General features: G+C 56.9%; 1 protein-coding gene across 8 annotated transcripts; it reads left to right on the top strand.

The window, feature by feature from the left end:
• Window positions 1-443: 443 nt before the first annotated feature.
• Window positions 444-15,635, top strand: Tbkbp1 (TBK1 binding protein 1). 8 transcript variants are annotated; one of them, XM_039085315.1, is made up of 10 exons: window positions 444-575; window positions 2,346-2,599; window positions 2,912-3,034; window positions 3,245-3,349; window positions 4,359-4,539; window positions 5,274-5,452; window positions 5,542-5,603; window positions 12,222-12,340; window positions 12,487-13,205; window positions 14,157-15,635. In XM_039085315.1, exons 2-10 carry the CDS (start codon window positions 2,375-2,377, stop codon window positions 14,283-14,285), a joined length of 1,842 nt encoding a protein of 613 aa, XP_038941243.1. In that variant the 5' UTR covers window positions 444-575; window positions 2,346-2,374; the 3' UTR covers window positions 14,286-15,635. The 8 variants fall into 8 exon arrangements, with proteins under 8 accessions (XP_038941243.1, XP_063124564.1, XP_063124565.1 ...); XM_063268494.1 differs by having other exon boundaries at window positions 2,855-3,034; XM_063268495.1 differs by lacking the exon at window positions 444-575 and adding an exon at window positions 812-983 and having other exon boundaries at window positions 2,855-3,034.
• Window positions 15,636-15,996: the final 361 nt, after the last annotated feature.

The following is a 15,996-nucleotide window of genomic DNA, read 5'->3' as shown; positions in this document are numbered from 1 at the left end:
TGGATAGATCAGATCGATGCCCCTTCCTCCGAGAGCCAAGAGTAGATAGTCTGGTGATGTTTCTTCTTCGAAGACCAATAAAAAATAAAAATATTTTCCCCCAAATAAACAGCTCTACTTCTTCCCAAAATGTGCAACCCCAACTCCTGCCCCGAGGCGCCCCAGCACACAGTCCGCAGACACTGCGCCGGTCGGCGGGGAGGGGAGGCCGCGCGGCGGGGAGCTGGTGGGCGCCAGGCGCGCTGCCAGCCTCAGCCCGGCCGCACCGCGGGGGCCGCCGCCCCTCGCCACGTGGTGGTGGCAACCGCGGGGTCCCGGGCGACGGCCCAGCTGGAGAGACCCGGAGCAGCCGGGGAGGAGGAGGCGGAGGAGACGGCGGCGGCGGAGGAGGAGCGGGGCGGGCGAGCGGGAGGGAGGGGGCCGGGAGGGGAGGGGAGGGGGTGGGGAGAGACCCGGCGGCGGCGGCAGGGCGCGGAGCGGCGCGCGGTGCCAGGGGGTGGGGGCGCCGGGACCGGTCAGGGGAGGGAGCCGGCGGAGGGGTGCGCTGCGACTGCGAGCAGGAGCCCGCGGCAGCCGTGAGTGCGGGCCGGGGCCGGGGGAGGGGGAGGGGCGCGGCGGGCCGGGGCGGCTTGGGGCGCGGGAGGCCGGGGCCGGGGCGCAGGTGGGCGGGCGCTTCGCCCGGGAGCAGAGTGGGGAAGGGTCCTGCGCCGCTGCCCGCAGCCTACGGCCGGTCGGGCCGCCGCCGCTCAGTAGCCCGCCCGGGGCCCGGCCGCGGTGGGGGAGGGGGCTACGCGGTCTCTGCCCCACGGAGGGGAGGGGCGACAATTTCTGTCCTCCGAGCCCGAGGGGTTTAAAGAGCCGCTCTTAAAGGGACCGCTGGAGGGGCCTGGCCCGTACGGGCGCCCCCTCCCCAGTAGCCTGCGCGGGCGCTCCGCGCGCGGCCCCAGGATGCGGAGGAAGGCAGCTTGGGTCGCACGGCAGGGGTGTGTGGGGACACGGAGTCCTCGAGTGGGGGTGGCCCGAGGTCGTGGGCAGGGGTGGGGGTGGGGTGTGTAGTGAGCGCTGGCCGGCGGAGTAGGGGGAGGGGGGTGGCGTGGGCAAGAGAGGGTTAAAGGTGGGGCCAGCCCGACAAACAGGCGCACACGCTCCTTACTCAGACCTGTCACACGCGTCTCTCCGGCACTTAGCCGAGGCTGGGGGAGGGGGCCGAGGCCTGCACTGTCGGAACTCGCGCCTTCGGACCGAGCCCCCTCGCCGAAGCGCACACACGCTCCAGCGCGCGCACACACCTCGGACATTCCCATAGTGCCTCACGTGACACTCGGCCCGAACGTGCCCACCCTACCCACACGCTCACGCACGCGTGCTCACACGCGCACACACACAACCTCTGGTCGCTTCTGAACTCCGCGCTGACCCGGGTCCTCCGCCCCGCAAAAGCGCTCATTGACGGCGGCACACCTACACTCATTCACAGACACACACTCCCCCCCACATGCCAGCCACAGCCACACATTCATAAACAGGGCCGGGAGAAGTACACACGCACCCCCTCGCTGCCTACTCGTTTTGGGAGCCCTGAGTCATTCCTGCCCCCCTCCCAGGACTCCCCATTTCCCTGAGTGCAGGCACAATAGGACAAGCTGGAATCTCCCTTAATGGTCTTGGTTCCCCTAGGCCCCCTTGCCCAGTTTGCTGCCTCTGACACTCAGCCAAGGACTTCCTGTAGGTCTGCTGCGCCTGGACGGTTGCCACAGCCCCGGTGCACTTGGGGAGGCACTTCCTTTTCCTGAACTCTGGGATCCTGCGGGAGGAAGTTGGGCGGGGGCCGCAGAGGCCAGGCTGACTGGCGGGACTGGCCGTCCAGAAGCGCTGGCCTTCCTTAGATACAGGCGACAGAGGCCTGGGATGGGAATCTTGGCGGCTGTCGAGGTACTTGGGAAAAGGGGAGGTCTGGGGAGGAGACCAAGCCGAGTAGTCCAGGCAGGTTCAGGGCTGTGCCAATGCTGGGACAGCAGCCCTCCCATCCACAGGTCTCTTTGGGGTCTAGAAAGAGCCCTTCCCTGCTGCTGATTCTTGGCCCTGTTTATCAGTTGTCCCCTGACTCCACTCATGAGGTCTGTCTGGTTCCAGCTCCTTCCTCTATAAGCAGTCACAGTAGAGGACAGGGCAGAAACTTAGAGAGAGAGAGAGAGAGAGAGAGAGAGAGAGAGAGAGAGAGAGAGAGAGAGGTGAGATCTGTCTCCCAGCTGAAGCTTTACAGCTACCACAGGTTCCTTAGACCAGCCTGGAAGAGTTGGGAACAAACACCAGGCGATCCTCTTTACTCTGTCCTGCTCTCTCAGGAGGCCCAGTGTGGGCTGAAGCCCTTACCATGGAGTCCATGTTTGAAGATGACATCAGCATCCTGACCCAAGAGGCCTTGGGGCCCAGTGAGGTGTGGCTGGATGGTCCTGGAGACCCGTCACTGGGAGGGGACATGTGCTCTGCCTCCCATTTTGCTCTCATCACAGCCTATGGAGATATCAAAGAGCGGCTAGGAGGCCTGGAGAGAGAGAATGCCACCCTCCGCCGTCGCCTCAAAGTCTATGAGATTAAGGTCAGAACCCAGATGGGATGGAGAGTTGAATAATTGTGCTGCGAGGGTGGGAGGGTGCTGGAAGAGATCCCAAGGGTCCAAGGAGGTGGCCAGAACTGGAGGCTGGCTGGTCCCTAAAGAAGTGGCTGCTTTGGGTATGAGGAACTCTGCTCCTGCAGCCAATCTCAGGGGTGGAGGAGGAGCTCAGCTTTGGAGTGGTGGGTCCTGTTGGAGAGGGAAGGGAGAGGAGTCTCTGAAGTATGTTATGGGGTTCAGGCACAGAGTGGTCATGGGATGGGAAGCCAGGCTTCTCTGAGGACTAACCTCCCACAGTATCCGCTGATCACCGATTTTGGAGAAGAGCATGGCTTCCCTCTGTATGAAATCAAGGATGGCTCCCTGCTGGAGGTGGAGAAGGTCAGTCTGCAGCAACGGCTCAATCAGTTCCAACACGAGGTGAGGACTTGCTATCTTCCCATCAACCCAGCTCCCTTAGGTTCCTGATTCCATCACCTTGCCCCCAACCCCATCGTGGCCTCTGCCCTCCCTCAATCAGCTTCAGCCCTTCCTATTTCTATTAGGAATGGGGTTAGGGAGTTTGGGGAGCCCCTCCACTCCCGGTCAAGGATGGCCCTGACCCCAGCACACCTCTCTGAATCTACCCAGTTGCAGAAGAATAAGGAGCAGGAAGAACAGCTCGGGGAGATGATCCAGGCTTACGAGAAACTGTGTGTGGAGAAAAGCGACCTGGAGACAGAGCTGGGGGAGATGGTGAGACCCAGAGAGTGGGGGCGAGGTACCCGACGTGGTGTGATTCTATATGAGCATTCCTGCCCTGTGAGTGTGTGTTGCCCGTGTGTCACACACACCCTGCTTGTGTACACACTCCCTGTATCCATTCGTCCCTATCTGTGAATGCCTGCCTCCCGTGTGAAGAAAACAGTATCACTTGGGTCATGGGTGACTCTGTCCTCTGGGCTACGCAGTGCTAGGATGCTGTGTATGCATTTGGCTCTCACAATGCGTTAACCATATCTATGGTACAGAGTCTGGGAGCCCAGAGCACTAGATAGCTCCCAGAACAAGTGAGAGTCGCCATGTGGCCATTTGTGTGTGGGCAAGTGGCAGCGTCAAGAGACAAGGTCTCTGTCAACTCCTTGCTGTGACCTTGGTCAAATTATTTAGCTTTCATCCCCTCATCTGAAAAGCAGGGTAAATGGCAAACCATCTCATTAAGCCACTGTGAGGGTAATGGGACATTTGTGTAAGACGATTTTCCTTTTATAGCCAGGAACTGTTAGTGAGGCACTTGCTGAATGGCAGGCAGTGTTCCTATCCCTCTACGCACGCACACTTACTCATTTTAGCTCTCACAACAATCAAAGAGGTAGGCGTGGTACTGCTATCCCCATTTTATACAGGAGGTAGACAAAGCCTAGAAGTATTTAAGTCTTGTATGCAAATGCAAGCTACATTCCTGAGGAAGTGAGGTGGCTGGACCTGGAGCCCAGTGTTTGCGTGAATGTCCCTGTGTGATAAGAGAGGAGGTTTAGTTCTGACCTTGGCAGCAACAGTAGCTAGAAACATCTGCATTGCAGGTACTGGGACAGGAGTCCTCACCCCTGTGGCCACTTGGAGCGTGAGTGTGGGACACTGCAGCTGTCTGTGCTCCAGTCTGGAGAGTGATGATTACCCAGCGTGGGGGACTATTGGGTTTGGGAGCCCATAGGGTTCCCTGACCCTGTATGGACGCTTGGCCCTCCTCTGTCTTTCCCTGCAGCGAGCTCTGGTAGAGACACACCTACGGCAGATCTGTGGTTTGGAGAAACAGCTGCAGCAACAGCAAGGCCTCCGGGATGCAGCTTTCTCCAGCCTGAGCCCCCCAGCGGTCCCTGCCACAGCCTGTCCTGACCTGGACCTGCACTATCTGGCTCTGAGAGGGGGACCTGCCTTGGGTCATGGTGAGATTTCAACGACCCCTACCTTCCTGCTCGCTGTGTCTGCAACTCGCTGTGACTCCCATTTCAGTGTGACTGGACACCCCTGGCTTGCCTAAAGCCTCAATCCAATATGTTGCTTTTGTTTTTTTGTTTCTTTTCTTTGTGTTTCTTTTCTTTTTGTTTCTTTTCCTTTTTTTTTTTTTCCAATTTGTTTGTTTGTTTAAGATAAGGTCTCACTACACAGCCCCAGTTAGTCTGGTATTCACTGTGTATGCTAGGCTGTCCTTGAACTTGGATAATACTCCTTATTCTGTCTCCCCAGTTCTGGGGTTAAAATCATGTAGCGCCACACCTGACTCATATCTTAAGTATCTTAAATTTATTCATAATTATTCCTTTCTCCTCTCCAACTGTTCCTCCACCCTAGCTACACTTTTCACAAGTTCTCCCACTGACATCCCTTGGCCATCTAGATCATGCAATTCTTGGGTGTGCCAGCAGAGGGCGTCCCCACTCAGTCCCCCTAGGCTGTGTGGTTAGTAGAGGTCCCTGAGAATGCTTCTGATTGCTGGTTCTAATCTGAGACGCCTTCCAGAACCCATCCTTACTTCCCTTGTAATAGTATCTGGTCCTTGGGTGTTTGTCTCCTCTCAGTACCTTGGACTGAGTCCCTGTCCTCCATTTTCTCTTTGTGTGGATCTGGGAGTCAGAGGAGGCAGCTAAAGCCTGCCTGACATCACCTTGTCTCCTGATAGCAGGCTGGCCTGGCCCTACCAGTGTAAGTGTGAGTGAGTTGGAGCGGAGACGCCTGGAAGAGGCCCTGGAGGCTGCGCAGGGGGAGGCTCGGGGAGCTCAGCTCCGGGAGGAGCAACTCCAGGCAGAATGTGAGCGGCTTCAGGGAGAGCTGAAGCAGCTGCAGGAGACCCGGGCCCAGGTAAAGGGAACTTTGGAGCTGCACAGAATAGCCGAGAAAGGGTCTGGACAGAGGTGAGGCTGGCTCTGACCTCTTACTTTTCTCCCCAGGATCTGGCCTCCAACCAGTCGGAATGTGGCATGGCTTGGGTAAAGAGAGTTGGGGACGATCAGTAAGTCCTATCTAGCCCTTGCCCTCCCAACCCCACACGCTAGGGGTCTCTCAGGTCTCCCTCGTTTGCTTTCCGTCTGTCCACATGATTTCAGTGACCTGTCTTTCTAGGTCTTGGGGTGTGGTGCCTGGGTTGCTTACCACCCTGCCCCTGTTACAGGAAACGGGGAGGGGCTCTGAAGTATTCTGGGTCTGGACCAGGCCCATCTCTTCTCACCATGTGGGGTGGGAGATGTATTCAGTGGCATTGCCGCTCTGTTCTGTGTTCTCTATACCAAGTTTTCTACTTCAGAAACAAAACTCAGCCGGTCAGGTTACCCACTCTGACTGGAGAGGAGGGAGGTGGTCTCCCTCATTTGGGATTTGACCTGCCTTGTCTGTTTATTAAAAGGGAGGGATCGGGTAGAAAATATCTTTATCTGTGGGGAACATGACAGTGGGGCCTTGGATGTGCTGAGCACCAAGGGAGCCTGGTGACTTTCACAGCTTATCCTCTGAGAAACTGGTTAAACTTCCCTGTGCTTAGTTCCCCTCCGACAGATGAGGTGAGGGGTACAGGTTCCTTACCAGAGACCACTGAGGCCCAGAGAGGGAGGAGCTAGCCTTCCCTCACACAGCATAACTAGTTCCCAGAGTCTCAAGGACCCTCCCTCCCAACAGGTTTCCTTTCAGCTTCTAGCCAGCCAGGGGTACCCCCTTGCTTCCTCTCCCCAGCAGGGTGAGCGCCTGGGTGGATGAAGGACAGCCAAGAGGGTGAGAATCCAGGTTGTGAGACTGATGGGGGAGACCCCTCCCTCAGCTAGGCTTCTGTGGGCCTGGGAGGGAGCTTGGTAGGAAGGGTCCACCCTAGCTTGTGGTTGGGGCTCTGGGATCACTGAACCCCATTTGTTCAAACCTGGAACACACACACACTGACAGTGTAGATCTTTGCTTAACCCAGAGGTTATGCCAAAGGCACCATGAGGGGTCAGTGATTCCAAGCCCCCCTTCTCATAGTGAAAGTTACACACACACACACACACACACACACACACACACACACACACACACACAGCTGACATATAATCACGTAGGCTATGAGCCCAGGAACTCTGTCTGGGCTGAGGAAAGGCTTTGCCTTCTTGACTTAGCCTTTGTCTCTCTGGACCCTGGGATCCCCTCCAGGGCTCAGAAGTCAGTCAGTCATTGCTGTCAGATGTGAGAGTGGAGTAAAACTTGGGAAGAGGCAAAAAGGGAAGGATCCTCAGGGGCCAGGGATATGTGTGTGTGAGGGACGAGGGACAGATAACACTATCCCCAAAGGTGTTTCCGAAGCTCTGTCAAACATTGCTTGTTCTAGACAAGGCAGTCCCTTCCCTTCCAACCTAAGGGAGCGGGCTAAGGCAATTCTCCCGCGTGGTGGGCTCCTCTTAGACTTGTGTGTGGCTTCCTTTACCACAGGCCCCCTGGATCTCCGTCAGTCTAGCAGGCCCTGCCTGCTCATTTCTTCCCTTTAGCCTGTATGCTTTTGGACAGCCCCAGCGTGGGAGAATCAATTCTCGGAAGAAGTCCTTACTCTCCTGGTAGCTTTATTTTCTTATAAACTCAGCCTTTTTAATAACAGGCAATTCACTGGGGCTCCTCCCGTCTTCCTACCTAAAGATGGCTCAGTCACCTCTCTCTGGCTCCCAGGATCAGCAATCCTCCTCTTCTATTTACTTCTGCTGACTCCATGGCAAGTGGGAATCTCATTGATGGGCTTTCCTGGGAATGAAATGCTAGCACCAAGTTACCTGGAGAGGGGGCAGCTCCTGAGTCCAGCCTGCCTCTAGGTATAACTCTTCCTATCTTGAAGGTGCCTTCAGACTCAGCTTGTTCTCTGGGGCAGCCAACATGAACACAGTGATCCTCCATTAAAACAGCTCCTTTCACAGTTGCCCGTATGAACCCCATCCCAGTGCTGTCTGTGCTTAAGAGCAGCCTTGGAGGTGGCAATCCCTTGTTCTCAGCCCCCTGCCCACAAACTCTAACCTCCAGTGACTCCCAGCAAGCAAGACTGACGCCAGGCCAGACATACTAGGCTGGCGCCCTCCAGGTCTGACCTGTGGGTAAGATTCTAATGCATAGCTTGCTTCCTGCTGGTCACAGCCCCAGGAGCCAAATGGTCACAGAGGAAGGCAAGGGGGGGGGTGTGATGGCGTTCACAGAACTTGTAAGGATGTTCAGGGAGGAAAGGACCCAGGAAGGTCCCAGTCAAGATGGCATCTGGAGGATGCCCCTGGTCCCCTCCCCTCTGGGGCTGTGGATTCCTGGGTGTGGCTGTTGAAAGTATGGCAAATGCTGGGGAACAGAGGCATTTTAGAGAGGGCTCTAAGTAGACAGTGTCTCTGGAAGGCAGAGGGGTCTTTTGTTGGTGAGGGGCCCAGTGAAAAGATGAGGTTCACTATAGATAACCAGGGGAAAATCATGAATTACAGCCCTTTCTTCCTTCCTAATGTGGGGGGCTCAGGTTGCAACCTGGGAGCTTTTCCGCCCACTCCTCCCACCCCCCTCTCTCCACCCACAAGCCTCTGCGTGGGCTGTGGTTAGTGGTGGGGAAGTGTGAACTCAGAAGAGAGAGGATGGAAACTCTGCACAGAGGTCAAGGGCAGTGTGGGGTGGGTCAGGACGGAAGTCGGAGACCCCCGTGTACCCTGAGCTTAGCCTCCTGCCCCCAGAAGCAGTAAGCCCAAGGCCGCCTCCTTCAGGCTTCTCACCCTCTCTACTTCCTTTCTTTTAAGTCTCCTCAGGCCTGATACCCAGAGCACAAAGAACTTAGCACTGGAAGCCGCAGGGCACCCTGAGGGTGGGCAGGGGTTCTGCTGGTCTGATGGACTGTGGGTTCAGAAGGCATTTCCACCCTGTGCAGAGCTGAGCCCGGAGCTGAGAGCGGCTCTTGGCGTCCTCTCCCTGTAGAGACATTGCACACCTTATCAGTTATCACTGCGTGGTTTTTGTTGTTCCTCGGCTGAGTTTTGGTTTGGTTTTTGTTTTTTAAGACAGAGGTTCCTGTAGTTTTGAACTTGCTACATAACTGGGGATGCCTTTACATCCTTGTTCCCCTAGCTCTACCTTCCAAGTTCAACTGGGTTATTTATTTATTTATTTATTTATTTATTTATTTATTTATTTATTTAGAGACAGGGTCGTACTGCGTTTCTCTGGCAGTACTGGAACTCACTACGTAGATCAGGCTGGCCTGGAACTCACAGATACTCGGCTGCCTCTGCTGGGATTAAAGGCCTGGGCCACTGTATCCGGCACTTTTGTCTTTTTTGAGACAGTCTGTCACTATGTAGCCTTGCCCGGCCTTTAACCTATGATGGTCCTCCTGCCTCTTCTCCCCATGTGCTTGGATTATAGACATGAGCATCCAGCATACTAAATCTTAATCCTGCACCTTAAAGGCCGAGGCCCTAGTTCGGGCTTTCTCGTCCACACCTGTCTGTCTAGACTGGACCCCAGGTCAGGTGCCGCCCCTACAGAGCTTCATCTTACTCTGGTAAACATGAGGCACTAAGAAGTTGGGGAACCAGGGACCGGCAGTCCAGGCAGGTCCCAGCGTGGAGTGACCAGGATCACTGTTGGTCTGGCCCACGTGGCTCTGCAGGTAGGAGGGCTTTTATAAGACGGTGACCATGTGATTTGTTGACCAGATTGCATCACTTTTGAAAGTGAAAGGGGGACATTGTTAATTATGCGACTAGTGTGAGCAGGGACAGGCCTGGGCAAACAGGGACCCTGGTTCCTGCCACACCGTGGGCTGCTCAGCCCCGCTGTATCTAGGGAAGCTTCTGGACACACAGCCATCTGGCTCTGCCTGGTAGAGGGTGCCATGAAGAGCTGGGGTCGGGGGACCACAAGTCATAGCTGGTCGAGGAGCAGAGGAGCATGAAGGGCTCAAGGCTCTGGAAAGGAAGTGGTGGAGCACTGGCTTGTTGCAAAGCGACTTCCTCCTCCGCCAGCCCGCAACCTCAAGTCCGCTCCACGGCCTGGTGCCTGTGGTCCCCTCCCTGAGGGTCTGGCAGGCGGGAAGACTGATGCTGGGTGTGCCTGTGGGTGGGTGGAAAGTTTGGCCCCTAAATTCCCCTGCTGGGTGGGGTGGCTGGGGCAGCGAGGGGCAGCCATGGGTAAGGATGGAAGAGGTCAGGAGGGCTGGGAACGCCGGTTCTGCTTTCCTCCCAGGTCTGCATCCAGTGATGGCTCTGCCACAGAGCAGCCCTTTCCTCACACACCCAGCTCTGTTCCAAGCCTTATTCTGAGCGGTGCCTGACTTCCCCCCACCTCTCATTCTGACCCTTAACTGTGTCCACAGTCACAGGATCACAGAATCCAGCTGCACCCTCACCCGGCTTTCCCCCAGCCTTTAAGCTGATCTCATGACTTGGCTGAGTTCTGGCCCCACTGAATCCTCCCTACACTGACACAGGGAGCCTGTGTGGCTCAGAAGCGGCTCTTAGGCAGACAGGTTTGGGAGAAGGTGCTCAAGTCTTGGGCCTTCCGGTTTGTAGGTGCTTTACTAGTGCTGGTGAAGGTAAATGCCTCCAGGAGGGGTTTGAGATCCCTGGAATACTGGAGAGAAGGATGAATGAAAGGTTAAGTCAAAAAGGAGAGGGAGCCCCTTTCCTGCCAGCTCTGCGACTTGTACTCCGGCTTCTCTAAAGATGCTAACCCAGAGGGCTGAGGTGCCAACAGCAAGTGTTCGAGTCACTGCTCTGCGACCACCAAGACCTTCCCTTTCCCTGTATGCCTGTCAGCCTTCTTCACTCTTCCCAGGGCACACGTACTTCTCTGAACACCTGGGCCTCTTCCTCCTCCCTTTCCTTCTGCTTTCTCACTTGATTTCCCCCACGTCCCTGAGGTTTGGGAGCCGTAAGAGTAATGTTGATAGCCTGAACTTTGGAATTTGGGGAGGCCGGTGATCCTCTCGGAGCTTTAAGGACATGACCAAGTGACTACCTCTGTACCGGCTTTCTTACCTGTGAGGTGCACTGGCTTAGAGTAGTGATGAAGACAAACAAAGGTCCCAGCACCAAGCCTGGCCCATGATCAGCGTTCATCACCCAGGGCTGCATGTGCTGCTGCTCACATGACCTGTCCTCCCTCGAGTCATGACGGTGAAAAGGCTCTCAGGTGTGGCCAGGAAGTCAGGAAGCAGGGTGTGTATTTAGACGCACGTGTGAGGCTCTGGGTTGTGTTGTCAAGTTGAGATTTTTTTCCACTGAATTGGCAGTGTTTGTGGTGAGTCATTCTGGTACGTAGCCTATTCAACTATTGGTGTGTGAGGAGAGAGCTGCCAGAGAAAGGGCATGTCCCTAAGGACTGCGGGGTGTCAGGAGGAGGTCAGAGTGCCTCAGTCTGTCCAGGGTCTCAGTCTTTGTGAGGGTGACCTGTGGCTCTAAGAGGATTGTATCAGCTTGCTCAGGGCCCCGGTGTCATCTTGGAGAGGGTCCGAGCTAGGAGCTTCTTCAGTTTCTTGTAGCTCCATTTTCCCTCCACTCCAAGGAGAGTGTCAGGCACTGGGCTGTGGAAACTAGGGTGGCTCCTGACAAGGGAGCCAGCAGGGAGCAAGGGGCCTGGAGAACTGAATGTGGCAGGTGAGATCTCCCAGGCAGGGTGTGAAGGAGATGACCTGTATCTGTCACCTGGGATGCAGCAGGGAAGGTGGATGAGGATAGCAACTGTGCTTTGTGGGTAGACATGACATTCCACAGCTGCACTGTCCCGAGCTCCCCCTGGCTCCCACTGCTGTGTGCACAGCAGGACCCTGTCTTCCAGAAGCCCCTAGTCTGACTCGAGCAGACAGCTCCTGCCCTCGGATTGCTTTCAATCTAAAAACCGAGACTTTCTGGAGCAGTCCCCAGTTTGGTATGGGACACACCTGGACTTCCCACTCTGATAGGAAGGCATCGCTTCTTCCCAGACTTGTGAAGTGAAGGTGGGGGAGCAGACGATGCATCTCACAAACATGGGGCCTGAGATTCGGTGGGGTGGTGGCCATGGAGCCTGAGACTGGGTTCCCTAAACAACCAACCAGTAGGCCTTGTTTTCCCTGAGCACTGGGCTTAGCTCCCAGAGTCCTTACTGTGATTGGATTAAAAGCAGGTTTACACCGTGGTGTCCCCAGATTACTGAGAGCACAGTCCCAGTAGCCTAACCCTGAACCACATCTGTACCCAGGCTCTCAGTCCTCCTACTCCTGCATCCGCCTCCTGAGTGGCAGGGGCTGTGACCAGGGGCCTGTGCTAGTGTGTGCGCTGTGTAAACTCAGTATGACTTTCTTAGGAATCTCAATTTCTGCCCAAATCCGAAAGACATTCACACATGAGGTATGGTCAGTCCCCACATGAGATTCAGTCCAGGGATATCTTGGAATCTCTCTATTCCACACCCTTGCCTTAGACAGGGGACCTCTGCTCCAGTGTGGGATCCCTGCAGAGGGAGGCTCCCTGGAAGAGGCAGCTCTTAAGGTAGATCTAAAGGCACAGAGGATCCCTGTAGCTGGGGTTGGTGTGAACTGTGCTTGGCAGAGCAGTTCTTTTCTAGAGCCAGGGCAGAACCACATCCCGTTTCTTCCTCACCCCTTGCCCTCTGACCTCAGGGTGAACTTGGCACTGGCCTATACAGAACTGACCGAGGAGCTGGGTCGCCTTCGGGAGTTGAGTTCCCTGCAGGGGAGGATCTTGAGGACTTTGCTACAGGAACAGGCCCGCAATGCAGGTGAGACTGCCTGAGCCCTGCAGGTCCCTGATGTGGGAACAGGGGTGCTGGGCCCAGGAGTCATCTTCCACTCCCTGGATGGGCATTGCCCTCATAAGCCCCTGGCTTGCCTCTCCATCCAGTCTGTCCTGCGTTGTCTTTCCCAGGCCAAAGGCACTCACCGCTGTCACAACGTCACTCCCCGGCCCCCGCGTGCCCCTCACCCTCCCCACCTGCCCGACCGCCGCCCTGTGCCCCATGCCAGTCCCCCGCTGCACAGCGCCGTTCGCCCGTGCCCCCGTGCCCTTCACCCCAGCAGCGCCGCTCGCCCGCCTCGCCGTCCTGCCCGTCGCCGGTCCCACAGCGCCGCTCGCCGGTGCCGCCGTCGTGCCAGTCGCCCAGTCCGCAGCGCCGCTCGCCTGTGCCACCCAGCTGCCCGGCCCCGCAGCCCCGGCCACCGCCACCACCGGGGGAGAGGACGCTGGCCGAGCGTGCCTATGCTAAGCCGCCCAGCCACCACGCCAAGGCCGGCTTCCAGGGCCGCCGCAGCTACTCGGAGCTAGCGGAGGGGGCGGCCTACGCTGCTGCCTCCCCCGCCTGGCTGCAGGCCGAGGCTGCCACGCTCCCTAAGCCCCGCGCCTATGGCGGAGAGCTCTACGGCCCGGGCAGGCCGCTCAGCCCGCGCCGAGCCTTCGAGGGCATCCGCTTGCGCTTTGAGAAACAGCCATCGGAGGAAGAGGAGTGGGCCATGCCCGCCAGCCCGCCCAGTCCCGAGGCGAGCACCATCCGCTGCGCCTCATTCTGTGCGGGCTTCCCCATCCCAGAGTCACCTGCGGCCACCGCCTATGCCCACGCTGAGCACGCACAGTCCTGGCCATCCATCAATGTGAGTAGTGTCCTGCTTCCCTCGGCCTGGGTATCTTAAGAGCCTGCCCTTTTTCTGCGGTCGCACCTTATTGCTCATCTTCACACATGGTAGGCAGGGACGACCCTGCAAACACATCCTAGCTTAGTCTCCCCCTCCATCCTTTTCTGGTTGGTAGTAATAAGCCCCCACCCCCACCTGCACTATTAAAAGTGTGGTCCTCAAAGTGACAGTCCCGGCTTTGATTCCGACTCCATTGCACAGTGTCTGAAGAAGCCCCTTCAAGTTCTCTCCGTTGTCTTGTCCGTGAAAGGAGGACAATGATGCTATTGCCTTAGGAGGGGTTTAGGAAGAGGCAGCAACCCTAAAGTAATTTTGGGATGGGTGGCTCAAGCACACTATTGTTGGCAAGCAGAGGATGGGACACTAAAAGGGACAGAACCTGGACCCACTTAGGGACAGGCCTACCTATTCAGTTCCCTCCCCCAGGCCTCAGAGCCTGGGCTCTTTCCTGTCTGCCCAGAAGACTAGCCCATTTCTGTCTGTCCGGCATGCTAGCCCATTTCTGTCTGTCCGGCATGCTAGCCCATTTCAGGGCTCAGCCTTTCACCAAATTAATGTTTCCTGAGTGTCACAGCCGCCCCTTGCCACTTGGAAGGCCTGACATCTGTTCCAAAGCCAGACAAAATTACCATGGGGTTGTGTGTGGTTTAGGTTGACTGTGCCAGTCACTCTGGAAGCATGCATGTCTAGGGTGGTCCCCTCATCACGGACGTGCCCCTCACTGAGCAGTGACTCTTACAGGCTTTCTTAGCCCTATGGGCAGAGTGTAAATGTTGAGCTGTGACTGGAGTGGATGTGGAGGGTGGTGCTGCAGAAAGGCTCCCCAGGCTCCACATGCTGTAGCCCTCCCTGGTATGAGCAGGCTGGGGTGTGAGGTGGACTCTAAGTGCCTTCATTTTCTTCCTGCAGCTACTGATGGAGACGGTGGGCTCCGACATCCGAAGTTGCCCCCTCTGCCAGTTGGGTTTCCCTGTCGGGTACCCAGATGATGCCCTCATCAAACACATTGACTCCCACCTGGAGAACAGCAAGATCTAGGGCACCTCTCCCACAACTGTTTCTCTGTTCTCTCTCATCACCCCGAACTCTCACTTTGAATGCTGCATGAACCTCGTGGGCCCCGCCCCTTGCGGCCCCCAGATACCTCCACTGGCTACCGAGTCGATGTGTGTGCCGCCTTCCCTGGTCCAGGCGCCACCCAGCTCCGGCTCTTTCCTGGAGGTCGACCAAGGCTCCCACATCTTCCTGGTTCCTCCTGGGGAGTGGGGATCTGGTCTGGGATGAGGAGGACATACCCTCCACCTCTCTCTGCCTTTCTGTCCTTCAACAGGGTTGTCTCCAAGAGGAAGTCTAGTACTCATGGGAGGGAGAGGAAGAGGTGTCAAGAGCTCTGGGAGCCCCTTCCCAATGTCTGTCTTTCCTGGGCTGGGTTCTTCCAGGAAGAACCTCTTGGTAGGGTCTCAGAGCCCGCCCTGCACACCGACGCCAGCCCTCTGTCTCATGACCGACCAGCTTGGGGCTCGTGGTACTGGGGAAAGAGGCATCTTGTTTCTTGTTGTCACTGCAGGCCAGCTCTGTTCTCCCCCTCTGTACACCCTGGGAAACTGGAATGGTGGCAGAGGGGTGGGAGGACCCTGCAGGCCTTGGATGATCCAGCCCAAAGGGGCTGCCTTGAGGCTAGGACTCCTGGGCCATTACCCTCAGTCCAGGGGACTGCACCAGCCTCACAGGCCTGGGCCCTTCAGGAGCCCCTGGCACTAAGGTGCAGATCACCAAGGCAGATGCCTCCACCCTGCCCCCTACTGCAGCTCCTGACACCACAGGTTCCCCAGAGCCCAAGTGTGACTCAGCCTGCGTTTGCTGGGTGGGTGTTATCAGCCCCTCCCTCCCAGGCCAGAACCTGAGATTGGGACCTGGGTGCTGTGGAGATCAATTTCAAAAGAGCTAACCCCCTTCCCAAACCCACCCCCCATTCCCTCTGTGAAATCTACCTCAGAGTCGTCCCCTTAGAAAGACAGGGGAGTGGGAGGCTGGGGCCCCAGGCTGAGGTGGGAGCCTCCTGAGGGAGTCTGCTGCCCACTATGAATCCACCCCTCACTTTGAGCCTCCCTGGGGCCTTGGCCGGCCGATGCCAGTGAAAACCACTGTCATCCCATGTGCCATTCTGATCCAAATCTTCCAGGCCCTCTCCCCACACCCCTCCTTCCTCTGTGCAGGGGGTGAGGGGTACGTCAGCAGGGAAGGGGCCAAGGACTCCAGAGACTTGTCATTGTACCCTGAGTGTTCCCCAGAGAGGGGACATGGGGAAGGGGGCCTGTAGAGGGGAGAGAGAGCCAAGTGCTCTCTGAACAAGTTGAAAGTCCAAATAAAACGTACCTGTTCCATCTGTGCTCGGGCTGTCTTCCATGGGTGGGATGGGGCCTTGGCCCTCACTGCGAAGATCTTGGAAATAGCAGCCACTGGGGAGCTGGGACTGGTGAGTATGGTCAGCTCACACTCTGTGACTCTGTTGATCATGCTGGATGGTGGTCACAGATCATATCCTCACTGAGAACAGGTTCGAAGCAGCCGCCCATCCCTGATCAGCTGCAGGGGCTCTTGAATTTTCCCTCTCAGCCTGTCTGCCCAGCAGAAGTTCGAGAGCTCTGGGCCATCTTAGTGGATCAGTAGGTAGCCCTTATTTTTCTCAGAAAACTTCTGAATGTCAGGAGAACAGCACATAACCCCGTGTTCTGGGTCCGCATGTCTC

The sequence above is a fragment of the Rattus norvegicus genome, chromosome 10, assembly GCF_036323735.1.
Source record: "Rattus norvegicus strain BN/NHsdMcwi chromosome 10, GRCr8, whole genome shotgun sequence".
Taxonomy (NCBI): Eukaryota; Metazoa; Chordata; class Mammalia; order Rodentia; family Muridae; genus Rattus; species Rattus norvegicus.
Note: the sequence above shows the minus strand (reverse complement) of the source record. Positions and strands in the feature narration are given on the sequence as shown.

Bases quoted from the DNA above. Each gene is read 5' to 3' on its own strand.
- Tbkbp1 (XM_063268494.1), top strand. From the start codon at position 2,375: ATGGAGTCCATGTTTGAAGATGACATCAGCATCCTGACCCAAGAGGCC. The intron at 5,453-5,541 runs GTAAAGGGAACT...TTTTCTCCCCAG, and splicing joins TGCAGGAGACCCGGGCCCAG to GATCTGGCCTCCAACCAGTC. The intron at 13,206-14,156 runs GTGAGTAGTGTC...TTCTTCCTGCAG, and splicing joins AGTCCTGGCCATCCATCAAT to CTACTGATGGAGACGGTGGG.